The 25,629-nt window shown below is 41.0% G+C and overlaps 1 protein-coding gene across 1 annotated transcript; it reads left to right on the top strand.

Annotated features, from left to right (window-relative positions):
• The first annotated feature begins 745 nt into the window (after window positions 1-745).
• Window positions 746-24,403, top strand: LOC137259608 (multiple epidermal growth factor-like domains protein 10). Its single transcript, XM_067797224.1, has 6 exons — window positions 746-785; window positions 2,913-3,941; window positions 4,534-4,654; window positions 5,200-5,440; window positions 8,828-9,640; window positions 24,323-24,403. The coding sequence occupies exons 1-6, from the start codon at window positions 746-748 to the stop codon at window positions 24,401-24,403; spliced, it is 2,325 nt and encodes a 774-aa protein (XP_067653325.1).
• The last annotated feature ends 1,226 nt before the right edge of the window (window positions 24,404-25,629 follow it).

Genomic DNA, 25,629 nt, shown 5'->3' on the forward strand with positions numbered 1-25,629 from the left:
AACCTTTCAAAGTGTAGCTCCATGGTATGTGATATTATTTTGCTTGACTTGGATATTACACTTGAAGTCTATATGAACACTGCCTCATTGATACATACTTGCAAAGTCTAATCGACCACGGATTGCAGATCCTCGTTGTTCATCTACGACATAAGGTTTCAAAATTTCATAGAAGTAGATCCTAGATGTGTCTTGTCTTGACTGTTTCAAAAGTATCCATCAACGGTAAGTGTTATACCAGTAACTAGATCCTAGATGTGTCTTGTCTTGACTGTTTCAAAAGTGTCCATCAACGGTAAGTGTTATACCAGTAACTAGATCCTAGATGTGTCTTGTCTTGACTGTTTCAAAAGTGTCCATCAACGTTAAGTGTTATACCAGTAACTAGATCCTAGATGTGTCTTGTCTTGACTGTTTCAAAAGTGTCCATCAACGGTAAGCGTTATACCAGTAACTAGATCCTAGATGTGTCTTGTCTTGACTGTTTCAAAAGTGTCCATCAACGGTAAGCGTTATACCAGTAACTAGATCCTAGATGTGTCTTGTCTTGACTGTTTCAAAAGTATCCATCAACGGTAAGTGTTATACCAGTAACTAGATCCTAGATGTGTCTTGTCTTGACTGTTTCAAAAGTGTCCATCAACGGTAAGTGTTATACCAGTAACTAGATCCTAGATGTGTCTTGTCTTGACTGTTTCAAAAGTATCCATCAACGGTAAGTATTATACCAGTAACTAGATCCTAGATGTGTCCTGCCTTGACTGTTTCAAAAGTGTCCATCAACGGTAAGTGTTATACCAGTAACTAGATCCTAGATGTGTCTTGTCTTGACTGTTTCAAAAGTGTCCATCAACGTTAAGTGTTATACCAGTAACTAGATCCTAGATGTGTCTTGTCTTGACTGTTTCAAAAGTATCCATCAACGGTAAGTGTTATACCAGTAACTAGATCCTAGATGTGTCTTGTCTTGACTGTTTCAAAAGTATCCATCAACGGTAAGCGTTATACCAGTAACTAGATCCTAGATGTGTCTTGTCTTGACTGTTTCAAAAGTATCCATCAACGGTAAGTGTTATACCAGTAACTAGATCCTAGATGTGTCTTGTCGTGACTGTTTCAAAAGTATCCATCAACGGTAGGCGTTATACCAGTAACTCACCCCTCTCATATCTGTGATGCAGGAAATGTACTGTTGAGTTTATAACAAATATGCTACCATGTTTCCCAATGCTCCATTTGCCACAATGGCGATTGTATGTTTTCAGATTCGATATGTTTGCGCTGAGAGTCCTCTGTCTACTGTGTACAAGTCTGTGTGTCCGAGGTAGGTTTCCTTATATGTCCTGGCATGTCATATGAAACTTTCACGAGCACAGGACGCGTGTAAAGTAGCTTATGTGTTAATACGTTTCCCCGCATGGGTACAGTAGGACTGAAGTCCTTTTCTGGCAGACCAATGCTGGGATATTACTGGAAGTGGCGGAAAACAACACCCTCTTATTCGCTAGTATCCCAGGATGTTATGTAGTGCAATGAATACGGTTCGAGGATACGTACTGGGAGTGATGTTGCTACCAGTTGAGGTTATTGCTTCTTACACAAGCTTCAATACGTCAATATACGACATTTGGTTGCGTTTTCCTAGCTGACCTTGACCTCTCATACAGAGTAAACTGATGAAACCTTCCAAAAAAACTTGCTAAAGGCTAAGCTTTGAAAACTTTCTCACTTTTCTCTGAACAGTTCTGTATAATTCCATCACACGAAAGGTGAAATAGTTCGTCACTGCTGTGATATGCTCTCCTCTGCACTGATATGCTCCTTTGTGTCAACCACTGTCAAGATCAATGCTACGATTTACCATGTCCGTCAGAGGGTGGGAGCAGTTTGACCAGAATTATGAAGACAGGTACCTAGAGTTAACTGAGAAATCAGTTTCGACTGCTTGTCGTCACATTGATTTTATATTTGTCAAGTTTTGGATTGACAATAATGATAACATTGCACTTATGTAGGACCTAGTGTCCATCTGACTAGTTGCACACTGGACGCTGTTATCATTAACCCGGATAACGCAAGCTGCCTCTTGGGCACTAGAGGGTTATACTCACATGACTTTATCTCACTGGGTACCAATTTTCTGCTAAGTGAACAGTGGCGACTTTGAACAAACTCACTTGCCTAAGGTGAGACCTCATGTTTTCCATGTTTCGACATGTTTCGATTGGAACATTCATAAAAAGAGTGAGCATTTCATTGGCCCCACACGTGTATCCTTCTGTTGGGCTTGTTCCTTGGTACATAGAAATCGGAAAATCCGGCTGGGAAGGAGGTGGTTTGGTAAACGGTGTAGCTCAGTTTCAGGTTTATCTGTCAATAACTACCAAAGACCTAGTGTTCTTCCACTGTTGTTCTCACCTGAAATTGAAATGAAGTTGACGACTCATGCTTGTTTATATAAATCTCTAACAAAACTACAAAATGACAACACATTCTCCACAAGGTTGATAAACACAATCGATGACTTAAGCTCTTAAATATTCAGCTTTCCGGTCAATATCCCAACATCCTTTGGTGTTCTTGTTGTGTCTTTGGTGTTATAATGGGCGATCTTTTCCTTGCAAATCTTGCTCAAGTATCGTTTTATCGAATTTTCAAATTTCATGGACTCTGCATGCATTTTATTGTTTTCTGATAGAGTTCCAACTGTGACGCACTGAAGACATAAACATGATGTCAGTGACATTTCCTGTTTCGGCGTGTACCCAGTGAGGCAGGATCCCTATACACGGTGCCATCACTGTTTCATACACACCGAACCATATAGTGAATTCCGCTGTAACAGATATGGCGTCCATTTGCTGCGGAAAAAGCATATTCACATTTCTTTATTTTGTGTTTGATATTTCCAGCTGGTAACTGCAATGACAACCAACACTGCTCCGACCGCGACAGGTACACCGGGCACTGTGAGACGGAGTGTAGTGGCGGGTATTTCGGTTTGAAGTGCAAGTCGGTCTGCAGCAAGAACTGTCGACTCGGTAAATGTCACCTATCCACCACAGGCAACGACGACTGCACCGACGGCTGTGTCCCGGGATACCAGGGTACTAGCTGCAACATACCCTGTGACAGTCCAGGAGATAACTGTACCGTATGTCCAGGTGGTTGTGATGGAGGATATTGTCAGCTGGGCTCATCCTGTGTGTCTGGATGTGTGGACTCCTACCACGGGACTAGATGTAAGTCGTGTTCCAGTAGATGTAAGTCCTGCAACAGGATCACAGGAACTTGCGCTGAATGTCACACACCAAACTTCGGCCCGGCCTGTGAGTACTCCTGTGCCAACTGCGTGGGTTCCTGCAAGTTTGGATGTCTTCACGGGTGCGTCCAAGGCTACTACGGGTATGTGTGTGATAGAAAGTGCAGTGCCAACTGTCTCCACCTGCCAAACACAACCCAACACTCTGTCGGAGACAGGACGTCCTCACTTTCTGAGTGTCATCAGAGGAACGGTGTATGCGTTCATGGGTGCGCCGACAGCTGGTACGGCCCACAGTGTTCCCACCAGTGTAACGCCAACTGCCTCATCGACATATGCAGCGCTGTTGGAGACTGCGTCGACGGATGTAAAGATGGCTGGTACGGTCGGCAGTGTTCCTCACCTTGTAACGCCAACTGCATGCACGACAGATGCAGATCCACAGGCGACTGCGCCGACGGCTGTATAGGTGGGTATGTGGGGGATGATTGTGCAACATGTAAGACGGGGTTCTATGGGGAGTCCTGCAACCACACGTGTAATGTGTGTCGCCATGGACTGTGTGACCAGATGACTGGTATCTGCATCAGCGGCTGCAACACCACCGCTCACGACTGTCAGCTCGCCTGCAGGAACAGCTGCACCATAGTCGACTGCATCACAGGATCCTGCCATCAAGGTAAACCGTTGTATGTTCCCCAGGCAGCTAAGATAACAAATGTCAGACACTAAATTACGCAATACATATTCAATATACATTCAGTACATATTCAATACACACTGGAGAGCCCTTCTGTGTTCACAATGTTAACCCTTGTCGGCAACATTCTCGTTACCTAACGAAACCATCTCTAGAAACATGCTGTTCACAACACTTGGCTGTACCAGACTTTTGTAGTTTCAAGGAAAACCTCCAGAAACATGTCTTCAAGGATAAGACGTCTTCCTCTCAAGCTAGTCATTTTTGTAACAACCCGTGTGCAAAACAACCCCCAGCCACACATCCACACACACACCCATACACGCATGCCCCCAGTCCGAGTTCCCCTGTCCACACATACACTCATACACGCTTGCCCCAGTCCGATTACCCGTATCCAAGCATATCCTCATACATCCACCGATCCACGGGCAGCTGTACACCCCTATCTCAAGCTGGATGAAACATATTTGAATTCCAACAAGCTTAACACTTAAATGAACCAGAAATCCCAGGAAATAAATACAAGACAACCTACTCCATATCACGAGATCGTGTTTTTGTTTATCAGGCTACGACAGCAGTCCCTCCACCGTTATAATGGTAGCGGCAACAACATCTTCCGCCGTCCTCGTCATCTTCATCCTGATTGCAAGCTGTCTCTGTTATAGAAGGTGTTCCGGAACAGCCAGGTGTGTATGTACACCAATCACACGGCCCCCGTTGTACACCTCATGCCGATTAACGCTCAATGTTTAAATGTTTTAAATAATACAGATTCATGTTAGATCTGCAGAATATATATCTGTTATGTAAATACTCTGTTTCCGTTCCCTTAACAACCTGAGAACTCGTTTTTGTACAGGAAATTACAGACTGTACTAATTTACCCATATATATAAAATGTATCACCATGCTGTGTGTGAAAGAAACCTGCCTGGTGTGTGAAGGTTAATGTGGGTCAAAGTGCATGCATTACATAAATTTGCGTTTTTACCAATAGGTTGAGCTCTGTTCTATGGAAATGCAAATCAGAGTATAGCAGATGAACATAATATATTCAGCTCTGAAGACGTAAAGAAACCAAGTCCAGAGAGGTCAGGTTCTTGTTTTAGTGCATTCCACTGGTTTAACTCCCTAAGTTTTGGTACAGTGATGTACAGTATCTATCCACGAGGTACAGCAACGTACAATATCTATCCACGAGGTACAGCAACGTACAATAAATGTGTTACAGCAACAATGACGCTGACCCAGCAGAAGCCACGCCCTCGTCCATGGACTGCCAGACGTTGATGGACTACTGTGAGGTCACTGATGAAGACGTTGACAGAGCACGTGCAGCGAAGAAGCAGGAAGAAATAGAGATGTTGTGTGCAATGCCTGTGTTGGCCGACTACTTCCACAGCGCAGCAGGCGACGTTGATTCCGACACATACACCACCCTGTTACCTGGCGTTGACGACATAAAAACTGAAGTGAAATATGTTTCACCGATAGAAGACTGAGGGCTGGCCGACGGTCATACATGTGTATATGGTGTGTCTGCAAAGATCCCTCAGGTCACTGGCTGGAGAGTCAACAATGACCTCTGTCTAGATGAGAGCATCAAGATCTCTGGCTAGCCTCGCTTGAAAAACGTTGTGACAGTGATGGTTCTGTACATCTATAAAGACACATGTTATAGCTGAAAAGTGCAATGGTTGCTAACTTTTCTTTTAAAACTAAATTTCTGATTTGGTACCCGCGGTGTTTTCCCAAGGTAGTCTATAATTAACCCATGACTCGCCAAAACTTCAATTGAAAAACCAACTCAAAAAAGTTTTACTTTGCTTATCGGTATGTAGTTTCACATGTGGGCTAAAATGGCCACGTGTTTTATTGTACGTTTGAAGGTATTTTGTGTATTGTACTGAATAAATTCTTACCTTCCTTAGATAACTGTACTTACATAACGCACCACTGTACTAGATGACACATCATCGTACTAGAAAATAACATACCACTGTAGTAGATGATGACACACCACTGTCCTAGAAGATAACACACCACTGTACTGCCAAACAACACACCACTCTACTGAAAGATAATAGATTACTATACCGGAAGATAACCAACCACTGTTATTGATAATAGCACACTTCTACCTTGGATGATAACAAATCACTGTACTCGACGATAACACACCATACTACTGTAAGATAAACCAGCACAATGCTGGAAGATAACACACGACTATACTATATGATAACACATCACAGTTCTGGATGTAAAACATAACAGTACTCGATGATAACATACCATCCTCTTACATACAGAATACTCCACTGGAAGACAACATACCACAGTACTGAAAGATAGCAAATGGCCACTGTACTGGATGATAACACGCCGCAGTACTACAAGATAAGACACCACTGTACTAGATGACAACACGTCACAATAAACACACCACAATACTACAAGATAAGACACCACTGTACGAGATGACAACACGTCACAATAAACACACCACAATACTACAAGATGAGACACCACTGTACTAGATGACAACACGTCACAATATACACACCACAATACTACAAGATAAGACACCACTGTACTAGATGACAACACGTCACAATAAACACACCACAATACTACAAGATAAGACACCACTGTACTAGATGACAACACGTCACAATATACACACCACAATACTACAAGGTAAGACACCACTGTACTAGATGACAACACGTCACAATAAACACACCACAATACTAAAAGATAAGACACCACTGTACGAGATGACAACACGTCACAATAAACACACCACAATACTACAAGATGAGACACCACTGTACTAGATGACAACACGTCACAATAAACACACCACAATACTACAAGATAAGACACCACTGTACTAGATGACAACACGTCACAATAAACACACCACAATACTACAAGATAAGACACCACTGTACTAGATGACAACACGTCACAATATACACACCAAAATACTACAAGATAAGACACCACTGTACTAGATGACAACACGTCACAATAAACACACCACAATACTACAAGAAAAGACACCACTGTACTAGATGACAACACGTCACAATAAACACACCACAATACTACAAGACAAGACACCACTGTACTAGATGATGACATACCACAATACTAGAAGATAACAAACAAATGTACTGGACGACAACACACCATTGTGCAGAGAAATAGCAAACAAGGGTACTGGAAGGTAACATGGCCTTGTACTAGATGATAAAACACCACTATGTTGAAAGATGAGGAGCAAATGTACTGGGAGACAATACACTATTGTACGGGAAAATAACACACGATTGTACTGGAAGATAACACCCCCACTGTAATAGATGATGCGACGCCAAAGTACTAGATGATCAGGTACCACTGTACGAGAATGTTAACGCACCACTACTAGAACTTATTACACCACCACACTGGAACATCACAGAAAAGTATACTGGAGGACAACACATCAGTGTACTAGAGGACAACACACTAGTGTACTAGAGGACAACACACCAGAGTACAAGAGAACAACACACCAGTGTACTAGAGGACCACACCCCAGTGTACTGGAGGACAACACACCAGTGTACTAGAGGACAACACACCAGTGTACAGGAGGACAACACACCAGTGTACTAGAGGGCAACACACCAGTGTACTGGAGGACAACACACTAGTGTACTAGAGGGCAACACACCAGTGTACAGGAGGACAACACACCAGTGTACTAGAGGGCAACACACCAGTGTACTGGAGGACAACACAATAGTGTACTGGAGGACAACACACCAGTGTACTAGTTGAAGCTTTAATGTGCATCAGTCTCATCTGTAGATTGCTTAAACTACACATGAAATATGCGCACAAGAACAGAGGATTGATGGAAGACAGGGCGGGATGAAACAGTCGGTGTGAAGCAATATGGAATTTCACGATGGAGTTGATAGTTCGCTCTGACTTAAGTAAGTGTCTCCATGTAGCTGTGAGATCTGTTTGGCGGTGTGTGCTGTGGGTTTCGCAACAGTGACTATTGAGCTGATCGGTCACAACGACCTCCACTGCGTGACACAAAGTTTGTCCGGTTGTCACATCCAGAGATCTATTTCTACTAGAGTGCCTGTTTGTCCATGTTAGTGCATACTACTCCCCCCCCCCCCCCCCCACCTCCCTCTCTCTCCCTGTTTCTCTCTCCCACTCTCTCCCCTCTCTCCCTCTCTTCATCTCTTTCTCCCTCCCTATCTCTCTCCCTCTCGCACTCTCCTCTCTCTCTTCCTCGCTCCCTCTCTCTCACTCTCTCCCCTCTCTCTACCTCTTTCTCTCGCCTCTATCTCTCATCTCTCTCATTCTCTCTCTCACACTCTCTCCCCCCAACCCTCTCTCTCCGCCCCAGGACTGTTTGTCACCAGGAACGGTCGGTAACCATGGCCACCTAATACTAGCACATCTTCCAACAATTAATTCCCACTTCGTCACCATGTTTCCTGGCGAAAGTGAATCTGCCTCTACTTACACCGAGAGCAGGAAGCTTTCACAGCCTCTTACAAAAGTCACTTTCCGCTGTGTATAATGTTTAATTTTTCTGCGTTAAGTAGAGGGGGATGTTATCTTATGTTCGCATTTGGCCATGCACATCCTTGCAGAATTGCATAGTGAGGTGTTAATTAAACCTTGCACAGTTAGAGGAAAAGTTTAATTTAGGAGTGAATCCTGTAACACTAACAGCACCATAACCCCTCAGTCCTCGAGACTAGCAGCTTGCCTGGTATGTGTTTTTAAATGAATGCTTACACATTAAAGATACATGAATGCATTGACAGTTTTCACACTAGCTCATCTCCAGCACGCTTCCCAACAACTTCAACACCAGACAGAGTCTCATACACAACCTCAGCCCCAAACACAACCCCAGTCAGAGTCTCAGACACAACCCCAGCCCCAGACACAACCCCAGTCAGAGTCTCAGACACAACCCCAGCCACAGTCTCAGACACAACCCCAGCCACAGTCTCAGACACAACCTCAGTCCCAGTGTAAAGCACCCTCCCTCACATAATCCCAGTCTCAGACACAGCTCCACTTCCTCACACATCCCCAGTCCCAGACATGACCCCAGTCCAAGACATAACAACAGCACCAGACACAACTCCAGCCCCAGACACAACCCCACTCCCAGACGCAACCCCAGTTCCAGACATAACCCCAGTCTCACACGTAACCCCAGTCCCAGATATAGCAACAGTTCCAGACGAAATCCCAGTCCCAGACATATCCCCAGTTCCACAACCCCAGTTAAAGATATAGCCCCAACTCCACATATAACCCCAGTACCGGTCACAAACCAAGTCCCAGATACAACCCCAGTCCAAGACACAACCCCAGTTTCAGGCACAACCCCAGACCCAGATCTAACACCAACCCCACACCAACCCCAGAACCAGACACACATCCAGCCCCAGACACAACCCAGTGCGAGACATAACCCCAGTCCCAGACAAAACCCCAGCTCCAGAGACTATCCCAGCCTCAGACACAACCTACATCCCAGATACAACCTCCAGACATACCTCCTGCCACAGGCTAAGACGCATCCCAGCCCTAGGCCCAACAACACACACATGTCCTTAGTCGGAGCTGATTGGGCGGTGTGTAGCTTCTGGGCATGGTGCATTCATGCGTCAACTCTCCTTTCCTATAATACTTCGTTCCACACACTGACTTCATTCCATACATCGGCCTCACTGCATACACTCACATAGCTCCGTACACTGACGTGGTTACATACACGGACCTCATTCCATATACTGATGTCGTTTCATACACTGACGTCGTTCCAAACACTGACATCGTTCCATACACTGACTTCATTGCATACAATGACGTTGTTCAACTCTACGCCTACCTCCTTCCATGCACTGACGTTGTTCCATAAAATGACGTTGTTCCATACACTGACGTTTCTCATACACTGACCTAACCGTACCATACACAGCCCTTCTCTCATACATTGACCTCATTCGGAATATTTACTTCCTTCCATACACTGACGTCACTCCATACACTGACGTCACTCCATACACTGACCTCGTTCCACGCACTAACGTTGCACAGTACACTGACGTGCGTGGGGTGGTAATCGTAATAGCAAACGATACATCTGAGATTATATTCGTACTAAAGTATATACCACCGAAGCCAGTAGTGAGTGAGTGAGTGAGTTAATATTTAACGTCACATCGGCAATATTGCAGCCATATCGTGACGAGAACATTCTTGGAAAAAAGAAATTTATGCATATGGTAAAACCCTGTCAATGAAGGACAGTAAAACAGCTAGAGTATCACAATAAGAATTAAAACTAGCGTGAAAAGTTAAAACCATATCACTATTCGGACAGTACAATGTAAAAAACAGGCTATAGATCACCAAAAACTGAAGGTAGGTCACCATACTAGAGGCCATGGGGACTTACAGTGCTTCTGCTATCTGCATGGTCCCTAGCTGGATTTACACAATCACTTCAGCGTTGGTGATTGTATGCAAGATTAGCCACAAATTAAAATGACAGAAATACTACGGCTAAAAAGATGGAAGACTAAATTTGACTTCAAATGTTTTTGGACTTACGTACCCTCTCAGGAGGACAATAATTTTACCGTACTTCAACCCCCCTCGAGGATACAGCCACTAACAATCTCAGTTACTAATTCATCTTCCAATCATAAAATACTTATTTATTTACATGTCAGTCAATAAATTCAATTCTTTTAAAAATGCAATAATTAAATGAGAACTTACGTTACTAAAAAGGTCCTTCATAGTTCTTGATTTAAAATAATTGTCCCTTGTGATGGAATATTCAACACAGTCAAGCAAGACATGCTTGACCGTGATTATTTCATCACAAGGGATGCAAAACGGAGGATCCTCACCTTTCAAAAGATATTCATGCGTATACCTGGTGTGGCCAATACGACATCGTCGTATAATGACCTCTTCAAATCTGGACCGACACCCCAAGTATGTGTAACCAACATACGGTTTTATCTCACTTCTTCTGCATGAGATCACGGATATAAGACCTAATGGTAGCTTTATAATCAGTATAGGAAATATGAAGTGGTGTCACAGATTTGTGTAGCGCTGCCTTAGCAGCAAGGTCTGCCAAAATGTTACCAGAGATACCAACATGGCTGGGTAACCAACAGAAGACGATGTCGTATTGGCCAGTCGCAAGATAGTTATTAAGTTCAATAATTTCTATTAAAAGTGGATGTTTACATGCTAGGTTTTTAATAGCCTGAAGGCAAGAAAGAGAGTCTGAATAGATTATGTACTCTTTATGTTTAGGATGTCTTTGAATATATTTAAGAGCAGTTGATATGGCGTTTGCTTCTGCAGTAAAAATAGAGCTGTTATCTGGAATTCCGGAAGATATTGTTCTCGATCCAATGACAGTGGCACAAGCTACTGCACCACCGTCCTTGGAACCATCTGTAAATAAGGATTTATAATTGCTATATTTACTTTTTAATTGATTATATTCTTGTTTATATTGTAATTCATTAGTTTCTGATTTTTTAAATGAAGTTAATGTTAGGTCAACGTGTGGCCTAACCAACTGCCAAGGAGGAGAAGAAAGAAAACGAGAGGGAGCTATGTTTTTCAGCTCAATGCCGGCCGAAGAAAGAAAGGGTTTAATTCGGTGTCCTAGAGGTGGAACAAGAGAAAACCTCTTGTCGTATAACTTTTCATAAAGCGGACTGAACACACAGTTATATGCAGGGTTAGATTTATTAGAATATAATTTAGTAATGTATTGTAAAGACAATTTTATACGGCGCTCTGTAAGAGATGGTTCATCAGCCTCAACATAGAGACTGGCAACAGGTGAGGTTCTAAAAGATCCAAGACAAAGTCTTAGACCTTGGTGATGGACAGAATCTAATAGTTTAAGGTTGCTTTTACAGGCTCCACCATATACAATGGAGCCATAATCAAGTTTAGATCGTACCAATGATCTGTATAAGTGAAGGAGGGTAACGTGATCCCCTCCCCACTTGGAATTTGAAACAACCTTTAACAAATCTAGTGCCTTCAGACATTTAGCTTTAAGGGATTTAATGTGTGGCAAGAATGTTAAATGAGAATCGAAAAGTAAACCCAAGAACTTGGCCTCCTTCAAAACTTTAATTGGAGTGCCATTTAAACATAGTTCCGGATCCTTATGTGGCTTATATTTTCCACAAAAATGTATACAATTAGTTTTGGATTTAGAAAATTTAAAGCCGTTTTCAAGGCACCATTTATTTATTTTATTTAAACAAAGCTGTAGTTGCCGTTCAATAGTACGCATATTTTTACCACGACAAGAAATGTTAAAATCATCCACAAAAAGTGATCCATCAATTGAATCATTTAAAACCTTGGATAAACTGTTGATTTTAATACTAAATAAAGTGACAGACAAAATACTGCCTTGAGGGACACCCTGATCCTGATTGTAATGATCAGACAGGGTTGAACCCACTCGTACTTGAAATTGCCTGTCTTTTAAAAACTCTGATATAAAAAGAGGCAAACGGCCTCTGAACCCAAAATCATGTAAATCCTTCAAAATGCCATGCTTCCGAGTCGTATCATAAGCTTTCTCGAGATCAAAGAAAATCGATACAGCGTGTTGTTTATTTACTATAGCATTTTTAACGAAGGATTCTAAACGTACCAAATGATCAATGGTACTACGATTTTTCCTGAAACCACACTGAATATTCGTGATCAGGTTATTGGTTTCAAGATACCAAGTTAATCTATTATTTACCATACGTTCCATGGTTTTACAGACACAGCTGGTTAGAGATATCGGTCTGTAATTCGACGGACCTGTTTGATCCCTGCCAGGTTTTGGTATTGGGACTACAATGGCATTACGCCATGAAGGGGGAACTTCCCCCGACGTCCATATTTGATCAAATATATCTAAAAGTGCCATTAGACATGGTTCAGGTAAGTGTTTCAGTAGCTGATAATGTATATTATCATAACCAGTTGCAGTGTCATGAGCTTGCTCAAGTGCAATATGTAGCTCATGTAATGAAAACACTTCATTGTAGTCTTCACCATTGTTTGAAGCGAAATTAAGTTTTGTCTTTTCCTGTTCTTTCTGGTATCTCTGAAACTCAGGAACATAATTTATCGATGATGAATTTTTGGCAAGTGTTTCTCCAAGTTTATTTGCAATTTTAGGTGTGTCAGTAATTAAATTGTCACCATCTTTAAGATGGTGAACAGCAACTTTTGAACCTTTGCCTATAATTCTTTGAACCATGTTCCATACCTTAGACATTGGCGTACGTGAGTTAAGTTTGGAGACATAGTTCCTCTAAGATTGCCGTTTATTTTGTTTGAAAGTACGACGCGCCTTCGCATGGAGTATCTTAAATTTGTTTAAATTATGGACAGTTGGGTGACGACGGAAATAATTTTCTGCCTTTTTCCTCGCTTTCCTGGCTTGTCTACAATCTGTATTAAACCATGGTTTCCGTACATGTGGAGTTGTAGAGGACTTTGGTATACATTCATCAGCAATTTTATTTAAAACGTCAGAAAATAATTGAATAGGATCGGTTATATGACTGAAACATTCGGGTCTTAATTTAGATGCACATAAAGTTTGAAATAACGACCAGTCTGCCTTGGCAAAGTTCCATCTGGTATATGATGGAGAGTCAGATGGAGTAATTTCTGATAATATTGTTGGAAAGTGGTCACTTCCACAGAGGTCATTGTGGACCGACCAATCAAATTCATTAAGTAGAGTAGAGTCTCCGTGGGATAAATCTAGACAAGAGTAGGTGCCAGTTGCAGGATGCAGATAAGTGCCTGAATCATCATTGTATATACACAAGTCATTTTTGGCTATAACATCTTCCAGTAGTTTACCTTTAGTGTTAGTGTTTGTACCACCCCAAATTGGGTTATGGCCATTGAGATCACCCATTATGATGCAAGGTTTAGGAAGTTGGTCATAGAGACCTTGTAGATCAGACTGCTGGAGTGCTGAAGAAGGCGGAATATACAGAGAGCATAGTGTAAAGGTAACATGAAGAGTTAATCTCACTGCAACAGCTTGGAGATTTGTTGTGAGTGCTACAGGACTATGGTTAACATCCTGCTTTACAAGGATTGAAGACCCTCCAGTGGCCCTGTCACCCGGAGGTGACAAATAATTAATTGAAACGAACTGACGTAAGTCAAAAGCATCTGTCTGCTTCAAATAGGTTTCCTGCAGACAGAAGGCCGATGGTGCAAAATCCTGGATTAGTAGCTGTAACTCATTGAAATTGGTCCTTAACCCTCTACAATTCCACTGTACTATAGTTTTGGAACGGACTATCGTTTAGGGGCATTGATTGGGGATCTGCCCCGCACTTTTTTGGTGGGCGACAAGCTATGTGCCCTTTGATGGGTGTGTTCGGACACTTCCATGTCCTCAAGCAAACCATATTTATTATAAAGTTGAACACGATTTTCTGATCCTTTGGAGACTCTGCCACTCTGAAGTTTTTTAGAAAGATCTGGCCTTGGCCTGGGTTTACTTTTAACAACCTGTTTGACATTTGCAGTTGACTGAGATGGTGTCATCTCCTGTGGTGTAGATGTGTCATGATTACTCAAAGACTCAGATTGTATTTGGGCTGAAACTGATATTTGGGTGGATTGTTCCGGTGAAAACCTCTCGGGAGTATTAGTTTTCACCCATGTCAAGTCTGTTTGACAGGTTATTGATGTAGTTTTGACTTTGGATTGTTTTAGGGTTGAATCTGATAGTGGTCTAGTTACTGATGCATACGTTTCAGTTAGTTCTGGAGATTGTACAAGTTTTTTAGCTTCTGCAAAACTGATGTTTCTAGTAAATTTAATTTTGTTAATCTCCATCTGCTTTTTCCACATCGGGCACTCCTTGGAGGACGACGAGTGTGCTCCAAAGCAGTTGGCACACTTTCTAAAACTGCTCTCACAATCTTCCGTCACATGCGTCTTCTCACTGCAGTGAGCGCACGTGACAGACAACGTACAGGTGTTCACACCGTGGCCAAACTTCTGACATTTGAAACACCCGAGAGGGTTGGGAATGTATGTTTCAACCCTGATATTGCAGTAGCCAGCCTTTATGGATTGAGGAGCAGTTGGAGAAGAGATAAAAAAAAAAAAAGAGATACGTATTTGTTTGATGGATTTCCGAGTTTTACGGGTGGTAAATCGTTTGACAAACGTGACGCCTTGGTCTTTCATTTCGGTGGCTATATCCAGTTCAGTCATGTCAGAGAACAATCGATCCCGATCTCTTACAATACCTTTACTTGTGTTAAGAGTTCGGTGTGCAGAAGCGGACACAGGTTTACCAACAAATGATTCAATGGAAAGGAGGTTGGATGCTTGCTGTCGTTTGCTACATTCAATCAACAATGCCTTTAGAAACCGCAAAAGGATTTAATTTCAACGGTGTTTTATCAATAGTTTCAATCACTAGAAACCGTGGCCAGTAATCGATAGATTGTGAAGGTCGCTGTTCATCATCGTTGTCAAGTGGACGTTTAGTTTTTTTGAGTGAGTTTCGTAAGCCATAGTGAATAAGTCATTTTTCATCATCCGAGCTCTCCCCCCATGTATCGTATAAAAACCTGTCAGCGAAGGACAGTAAAACAACTAGAATATAACAAATGAGATTAAAACTAGTGTGGAAAAATTAAAAATAATATCACTATTCGGACAATACAGTATAAAATCAGGCTATAGGTTGCCAGCAACTGAAGGTAGATCACCATACTAGGGACCATGGGGACTTACAGTGCCTTTGCTACCTGCATGGAGCCTAGTCGGATTTACATCATCCCCTCAGCTGTTAGCAATTTAGACATATCTAGCCAAAACTTAAAAATACAGATATACTGCGACTAAAAACAGTGGAAAGTTTAAATTTACTGTGAATGTTTTTGGACTTACGTACCCTCTCAGGAGGACAATAATTTTACAATACTTCAACCCCCTTTGAGGGTACAGCCACCAACACTTCAAGTTACCAATCCGAACTTCCAATAATTAAAATACATCTATTTACACAACATGATTTCAAATTTCAACCAAAAAAATCAATTTCTTTTAAAAAATCAATAATTAAATGAGACCTAACGCTGGTAAAAAGATCCTTAATTGTTTTAACTGTAAAATACTTATCCCTTGTGATGGAGAATTCAACACAGTCAAGCAGGATATGCTTGACTGTAACTCTCTCATCACAAGGGGTACAAAATGGAGGATCCTCACCTTTTAAAAGGTATGAATGAGTATATCTAGTATGGCCAATACGACATCGTCTTAAAATAACCTCTTAAAATCTGGACTGACAACCCAAGTAGGTGTAACCAATATACGGTTTTATTTCATGTAATTTATTGATACCTACTTGGGTGTCCCACTTCTTCTGCATCAGATCACGGATATAAGATCTAATGGTGGCTTTGTAATCACTGTAAGAAATAAGAAGTGGTGTCACAGATTTGTTGAGTGCTGCCTTGGCAGCAAGATCAGCCATTGTGTTACCAGAAATGCCTACGTGGCTTGGTAACCAACAGAAGACAATGTCGTACTGGCCAGTAGCAAGACTATTATACAATTCAATAATATCAATTAAAAGTGGATGTTTACATGACAATTTTTTAATAGCGTGGAGGCAAGAAAGAGAATCAGAATAGATTATATATTGTTTACGTTTAGGGTGTCTTTGGATATATTTAAGAGCTGTTAATATGGCGTTAGCTTCAGCTGTAAAAATAGAACTATTATTGGGTAATCTAGAAGATATTGTTCTGGATCCAATGACAGTGGCACAAGCTACTGCGCCACCGTCCTTGGACCCATCTGTAAATAAGGATTTATAATTGCTATATTTATGTTTCAGTTGATTATATTCTTGTTTATACTGTAATTCATTCGTTTCTGATTTTTTAAGTGTTGTTAATGTTAGGTCAACTTGTGGCCTAACCAACTGCCAAGGAGGAGAAGAAAGAAGACGGGAAGGAGCTATATGGTCCAGCTCAATGCTAGAAGCAGCAAGAAATGGCTTAATTCAGACCCCAAGAGGCGGAAAAAGGGAAGACTTTTTGTTATACAAATCTTCATAGGGAGGATTAAAAACACAATTAAATGCGGGGTTAGACTCATTAGAAGCTAATTTTGTAATGTATTGTAAAGATAGTTTGATACGACGTAAGTTGAGAGAAGGCTCATCAGCTTCGACATATATACTGTCGATAGGAGAGGTTCTAAAAGAACCAAGACAAAGTCTTAGGCCTTGGTGGTGCACAGGATCAAGTAGTTTTAGGTTGCTTTGACAAGCGCCACCATAGACGATGGAGCCGTAATCAAGTTTAGATCGGATCAGTGATCTATATAAGTGGAGAAGGGTAGATTGATCCCCTCCCCATTTTGAATTTGAAACTACCTTTAATAAATCGAGTGCCTTCAGGCATTTGGCTTTAAGGAATTTAATATGCGGCAAAAAGGTCAAATGTGAGTCGAAAATAAGTCCCAAGAACTTGGCCTCCTTGACGACTTTGATTGGGGTACCACTGAGAAATAGTTCTGGTTCTTTATGGGGTTTGTATTTACGACAGAAGTGTATACAATTAGTTTTTGATTTAGAAAATTTAAAGCCGTTTTCAAGAAACCATTTATCAATTTTGTTTAAACACAGCTGCAGTTGCCGTTCAATAGTATACATATTCTTACCACGGCAAGAAATATTAAAATCATCCACAAATAAATATCCATCGATTAAATCGTTTAAAACTTTAGATAAACTGTTGATCTTGACGCTAAAAAGAGTGACAGACAGAATACTGCCTTGTGGAACACCCTGATCCTGATTATAATGATCAGACAGGGTAGAACCCACACGGACTTGAAATTGCCTGTTATTTAAAAATTTAGCAATGAATTCAGGCAAACGACCTCGCAACCCGAAATCATGTAAATCTCTCAGTATGCCATATTTCCAGGTTGTGTCATATGCCTTCTCAAGGTCAAAAAAGATAGCCACAGCATGTTCTTTATTAATCAGTGCGTTTTTCACAAATGATTCTAAACGCACTAAGTGATCGACAGTACTCCTGTTTTTCCGGAAACCACATTGTATATCTGTGATAAGATTATTAGTTTCCAAGTACCAAATAAGTCGATTATTTATCATACGTTCCATGGTCTTGCAAACACAGCTAGTTAATGAAATCGGACGATAATTGGATGGATCCGTATGATCACGTCCAGGTTTAGGTATTGGTACTACTATGGCATCACGCCATGAAGAAGGAAATTTCCCGTAAGTCCAAATATCATCAAATATTGATAAGAGCGTCTCTAAACAGGATTCTGGTAAGTGCTTCAGGAGTTGATAATGTATGTTATCAGCTCCAGTAGCAGTATCATGAGCTTGATCAAGAGCAGTATGGAGTTCATGAATAGAAAATGTTTCATTATAATCTTCCCCATTATCAGAATTGAAATTAATAGTTTTCTTTTCTTCTTGTTTTTGTTATTGCTGAAATTTAGGTATATAATTAGAAGAGGAAGAATGTTTAGCAAGAGTTTTGCTCAGTTTATTCGCAATATCTGATTTATCAGTAAGTAATTGATCTCCATGTTTAAGATGATGGACCGTAGATTTAGTACCTTTACCTTTTATTTTCTGGACCATGTTCCACACCTTGGACATGGGTGTCTGAGAATTAATTTTGGATACATAATGTTGCCAAGATTGGCGTTTGTTCTGTTTAAAAGTACGCCGTGCTTTAGCATTCAAAATTTTAAATTTATTTAAATTATGCACCATAGGATGGCGACGGAAATAATGTTCTGTTTTTTTCCTTGCCTTCCTAGCTTGTTTGCACTCATCGTTGAACCATGGTTTTCTTGTGTGTGGAACTACAGAGGACTTTGGTATACACTCATCAGCTATGGAATTCAGTTCATCAGAAAAGCATTTAATAGCATCAGGAACGTCAATAAAACGTTCAGGTTTAAGTTTTTCAGCACACAGTGTTTCATACAAAGCCCAGTTAGCCTTTTTAAAATTTCGTCTTGATGATGGAGGAACATCGGATGGAGTTACAGCTTTTAATAGAGTAGGAAAATGGTCACTTCCACAGAGGTCATCGTGGACTGACCATTCAAATTCATTTAGTAGTTCTGAATTTGTCAATGACAAGTCAAGAGCAGAATAGGTCCCTGTCCCAGGGTGTAAATATGTGTTGGAACCATCATATTTAATACATAAATCATTGTCAGAACAAAAGTCCTTTAGTGTTTGTAGTTACGCTACCCCAAAGTGGGTTGTGTCCATTTAAATCTCCCATTATAATACAAGGCTTCGGGAGTTGGTCATATAGAGCTTGAAGATCGGTTTTGGCAAACACCGAAGACGGTGAAATATAAAGAGAGCATGGTGTAAACGCTACATGTAAAGTAATTCTCACAGCAACAGCCTGCATATTAGTATTAAGTGGAACAGGGCTTTGAATAACGTTTTGTCTGACTAGAATGGATGATCCGCCAGTGGCCCTATCACCTGGAGGTGAAAAACAATGATATGCATTAAAATGACGAAGGTCAAATGTATCTGTTTGTTTTAAATATGTCTCTTGGAGACATATCGCTGAAGGTGTGAAATCTTGGACTAATAGCTGTAATTCATGTACATTAGTCCTTAACTCATTAAGGCCGAGAGCCGCATATATGCGGCAAATTAATTAGCTTCTCACAGCGAGAGCCGCGTATTGGGGGTAATAAAAAGCACCTCTTATTTTACATTTTAAATTCGTACTGTACCTATAATTTCAATCAATTTAGCAGTAATGATCAAAGATTAACCTTTCTTACGGGAGAGGTTACTTTCTGTGTTAATCAGAAGAACTATTAATGTGTTTTGATAACAATTTCTTGCAATGTCGGTGGCTTATACAGGCAAATGAACACATGTCTGCGAGAGAAGGGATTATGAGATACGAGATACGTGTTTGTTACTCGTCATTGGGAGTGCATACTAAGATACTATGTTTGCACATTGATTGAATTAACGGTGACAAGGTTACAAAACCTTCTCCTAAAATAATTCATTCATTCATTCGTTGTAATAGTTCATATAATGAATCGTAGACATAAATAGCAATACTGTATTACACTCGTGTAGATTTGAAATAAACCAAGTTACTAATTTAGACCTAATTCATTTGCGACTATTGATTTTTAAAGTTGACAATAATACATAATCGAATATGAAGTGATAACTCTTGCATCTACTCATAATATACATATACGGTACACATAAACCATACAAAGGTGACTGGGGTATTTTGTTCAAGTTGTTTCATGCTTATTTGAAATGTGATTTTTCAATGCAATTTACATAAGCATTGTGTAAGAAACGTTTGTATTTGATCCCTGTAATTATCTTATCCTGTGTAATGATCACGTGTATCAGATCCATCGTCAATAAAAGGAGGATAATATATCAGTTACGGAATTGATGCGTGTAATCATTCAATCAGACAACACTAAATATATGAACACCTCTTTCAACCTCAAAATAACAGACTCTGGTCGATTGCATGTCCAGGTAAACTTTTGTCCCGTGACAAGTGTAAAACAAACTTATGCGCTGTTACATCATTGGACAACCTGTTTTGTGGAGTCATGCCCATTGCCAATCTTCTGAACCTCGTTTGCTTTCAAAACAAATATGAGCATGCCCATCTTCATAAATTTTTCTCCATATTTGGGGAGATTCAACTACAAGTGTATACATCACAATAAATCAGTATCGTGTTACTTTCTTAATTCTATAATACATGTACTTGAATTATGATAATAATGTACAGATTATATTGAAATGTTCAACAAGCCATTATGTTTGATGTACAAGTAGTGTGCGCAAAAAGTATACGCAAATAAATACTATCTCTACTCAACGATTGGATTGGGTCATCCGGGGTAAAAATAATCGGATTGTAGTGCTTTTAGCGCTTCAAAAAAAAAATAAATTCGTCAAAGTGCTTGTTAGTCCTACGTGTACATTTCAGCCATCCTCACGATTATGTATGATCACGATACACAAACTTTTTCATGATAGCTAGAGTTGATAAAGCCGAAATCTAACATATCGATTGGTCAACGATCTAACCAATAGTCAATCTGTATCCAAGCTGTCTAGTGACCGAACGTACTCTTCAGAAATTTAGCCCACGCCCCATCACCTGTCATTTCCAATGTGACAGGTATCTCATGATACGATTGGTCATAGATAACAAATCAGGGACTATATTGAACAGTTAAGATACAAAACGTCCTATTCGGGAACTTTGATGACGCCCATCCCATGTCCCTTTGTCATATGTATGTGCAAGGAATAGCATTATTCAATATGTATGCATGTATGTTCGTATATTTTCTGCGTTAAATCTAGATGAACCAAAGCGACAAACTGAATCTGTTATATGTAAGTCACAGGCTAGCTTATTAGTACTTTCCTGAAAATATTCAGTATACACTAGCAATGTATCAGCAAAAAACGCTTCTTTCATAGATTATTACGCATGTGCGTAAATTCGTCTTTACTGCCATTGACATAGATGTTTTGAACAATTTAATCTCTCACAATGATATGAGAGGGACTTCATTTGGTTTAAGTATGTCTTACATACAATGAAACGGACTGGCAAACGTCGAGACATCAAATGCAGATGTTCAAGCTGTGTTGTGTTTTTGTGTGTTGACTGTTTTGAGGCCTACCAAAAAGACTTGTTGCAAGGACGATAACGCTTTATGCACTAGTTGTGTTGTACAAATGGTACCGTATACCATACTTGTCAGTTGTTGGGCACAATGTGTGAAGCCCACGCGATACTGCTGGAATATAGCTAAAATCGTCGTAAAACTAAATTCACCCATTCTCTTCAATTGTTGCATTTCAGTCGTTCTTCTTTAACATTTCCAAAAAAATAAGACATGTGTGTTCACCATCTGAGAACGAATACACTAATCATAGTGTCAGTCTACTCCCATATGTCTTATGTGTTTCTTTCATACATTATTACAGTAACTGATGTTATGTTTACAATACACAAATTGTTGCATGATAGTTGATACAGCCGAAACACAACATAGCCATTGGTCAACGATAAAGTCAATAATCAATCTCTACCCTATCACTTTGAGTGTCCAAACGTGCTCTTCAGAAATTTAGGCCAAGCCCCATCACCTTGCCCTTCCTATGTGACAGGTTCTCACGATATGACTGGTCCAAGAATCAGCCAATATAATGAGTGAGATATAAAACGTTACATTCGGAAAACTTTATCCCATCGCATGATGGGAAACTTTGTTTAACGTTGAGTGATGATAAATGTATCATGCAGTATGTATGTGTATGAATGGTGATGTATGTTTGCAGCGTTAAGTTCAGATGAACAAAGTGACAAACTGTAAATCTCTATATGTTCCATGTTACTTACACACCTATTGATACTTTCCTTCAAATAGTCAGTAAGCACGAGCAATGTATTGGCAAAAAATATTTACGATTATAATGCAAGACCCCCTCTTTTTAAACTCTATTATAAATAATATATTATAATTCAGTCCATACGATGAGAGAGACTGGAGGAATTTGTATATTTGTTCATCTCGTACGTACAAAGACCGCGTAGGTGTTGATAAAAATACAGCACACACTGGCAAAGGGGTATAAGAGACACATGTATTAAATAAAATGAAATGCTGTAATATATGTATTCACATCGGCCTCTTTCCCATTTACATCTTTACGACACAATTAAATAATCAGTACTTGTTTGTGAGACTAGACAGTTTCCTGTCATATCCGAGACCTGCCAGGGAAATCAGGCATGATTAGCACTAATTAGCCTCGTCGCAGCAATCAGGCAGTCAGCGAGGGGTGCCAGGTGTTGGGCAGTGGAGCGGCTCCAGGGCTTAATGAGTTAATCCTCTGCAGTTCCACTGTACAATATTATTGGAATAAACTATCTTTTGGGGGATTTATTGGGGATCTACCCAGCACTCTTTTGGAGGGCGACAAGCTATGTGCCCTAGAATGGACGTTTTCAGAAACGTTCATGTCTTCAAGAGACCCATACTTATTAAACAATTGAACTTTATTTTGTGACCCTTTAGGAGGTCTGCCACTTTGTTGTTTTGAAGCATCAGGCTTTGGCTTCGGTTTACTTTTCACCGTTTGTTGAGTATCAGCTGTTGATTGAGACTTTGAATGTGACTGAGATGATGATGATTTGTGATCAGAAGACGACTTTGAGGTACTCGGAAGTGATTCCTCAGTCTGTGATGATATAGCAGGGTACAAAGGCTGTGGAGAATCACAGTTTACCCAAGTCAACATTGTTTGGCAGCCTGTGGTTGACAGGAACACGATTGCAGGTCCCTATTGCCCTCAACCACCAGGATCCCCTCCTCCGCCGACACAGGGACGCAACCCACGGCAAACGGGTTGGTGGACCAAATATTCCCCCGGGTCCACTACGGTGGTGTCGGCGAGCTCTTAGCATTACCCAGCACCCACCACGAGGAGGTGGCTCGCCACGGGTGCCTCAAATTTGTGCAATTACATGAATAGTTCCCGCACAGGGCTTGGCATGACCAGCCGATTGGTCGAACCGGGCCCATTCGACCACCCGTCTAGGCGAAGTCAGGGCCAAAGTGTTGTATTGAGCAACAGGAACACGATTGCAGGTCCCTATTGCCCTCAACCACCAGGATCCCCTCCTCCGCCGACACACGGTCGCAACCCACGGCGAACGGGTTGGTGGACCAAATATCCCCCCGGGTCCACTACGGTGGTGTCGGCGAGCTCTTGGCATTACCCAGCACCAACCACGACGAGGTGGCTCGCCACGGGTGCCCCGAAGCCAGTAAGGCACACGTTAATTACCACGGTCGGTTTATCTGACCGGCTGTGCTGATTGTAGTATTGCCGAAAGTTTATACAATGTTTTTACAATAACCACTTGTTAGATTGATATGTCGTAGTCGTAATGTGAGAGTGCCCGTTTAACGAGAGTAATGACAACTATTTTTGGTCGGATTAATGTGAATGTTGGATTACTGAGTGTCGGATAGACGAGAGCTGACAGTATCCTTTTTCTTGTGCGTTGACAAAAACGGATGACTTATGACTTTCTTTACATCTTGGCTCTTTAGGTGCACGTCTTGCACATTTTCAATGTCGATCTCCCTTCCAGTATTTCAGGTTCCACGTGAGCATTGCCAGTCTCTACATTCTTAATACCCTGGGTCACCGTCACCTACACAAGCTCAACTAACAGCTTGTCTTGTAGTTTATCACAGAATGTCTTTCAATATATAAAGCCCAGATTTTGAGCTATAGCAACTGACAAGTTTGTCAGAGAGGTGTCAGTAGTCCGTGCGATACCCTTCACTAGCTAAATCCAATTCGAAGCTGTTTTGTTTTGAACAAGTTGGAAAGTTTTATCAAATATACATGTCCCTCCCATAATTGATCTGTTTTAATGATGTCTGTGGTGGCATATTTAACAGTTGAGTGAAAGTGAAAGTCCATAAAGTACATGGCAAACATTTAACACATGAGATATATGGTGTATAGATAACTATCATTCCACTTCCTACAGTGTTTAAGTGTTTTGTATTCTGTAAGACAAGCAACCCTGGGACTAAAAGCCGACAGTGAAATTCTGTCGCCATGCACCAGAAACTTTATTCTTTTTTAGTCTTTTATGTTTGCAGTGAAAACGTACCGATGACTTTCACTTACTCAAACAAAAGTGTAAATCGAATAAAGTGAAATGAAGATAGCGAATCCTCATAATTTTTCTGAACATTTAAACCTCAGAATTTTAGTCACCTAAAGATACTAGTTGTTTAACAAACGGTCATAGTTTCATATTGCGTTGTTTGTTTGTATTACAAGGGGGTACACTAAATGAAACACTTAGAACAAGTAGGGCGTCGCATGTACACTTACTTCACTGTTCCAATTACTGCGCTTACACCCTCGTCATACAAAGCAATTGAGACGATGGTCATCCCACTCATACACAAAGCCAGGCATCTTGGATCACGTGCCGTAGTGGCTGATATCAGGATCAAAGCAGTGACAACTGTATCATGGCCAGCGTTAGGCCTAGATCTGAAACTTCTGGGGGATGTGTTGGACATAATAGGGCGGCCAATCCAGGTACGGAGTCCTCCAGAACGGACTTTACATCGCCTGAGGGCAGTTGTTAGAACACGTCCTATTCGATTCATGAAAATTCCTGGTATGTGTCGTCCGGCCACGTAGCGAGTCCACCCGGTACTGATTAGTGTCACGTAACTCGGACACTAGTGTCTTCAAGGAACACTTCCATGTCACAAAACAATTGTCAATGAAGCGTCATACACACTTTTGTCTTGGGATGGGTGGGGTTGGTGTGGTGAAACTTGCCTTTTATGTGGCAAAGTAGTGTGTTGAGCAAAAATAAAACACTTCCAGGCCCCCAGTGCCCTCAACGGCCAGACGACCGTCCTC

The sequence above is a fragment of the Haliotis asinina genome, chromosome 13, assembly GCF_037392515.1.
Source record: "Haliotis asinina isolate JCU_RB_2024 chromosome 13, JCU_Hal_asi_v2, whole genome shotgun sequence".
NCBI lineage: Eukaryota > Metazoa > Mollusca > Gastropoda > Lepetellida > Haliotidae > Haliotis > Haliotis asinina.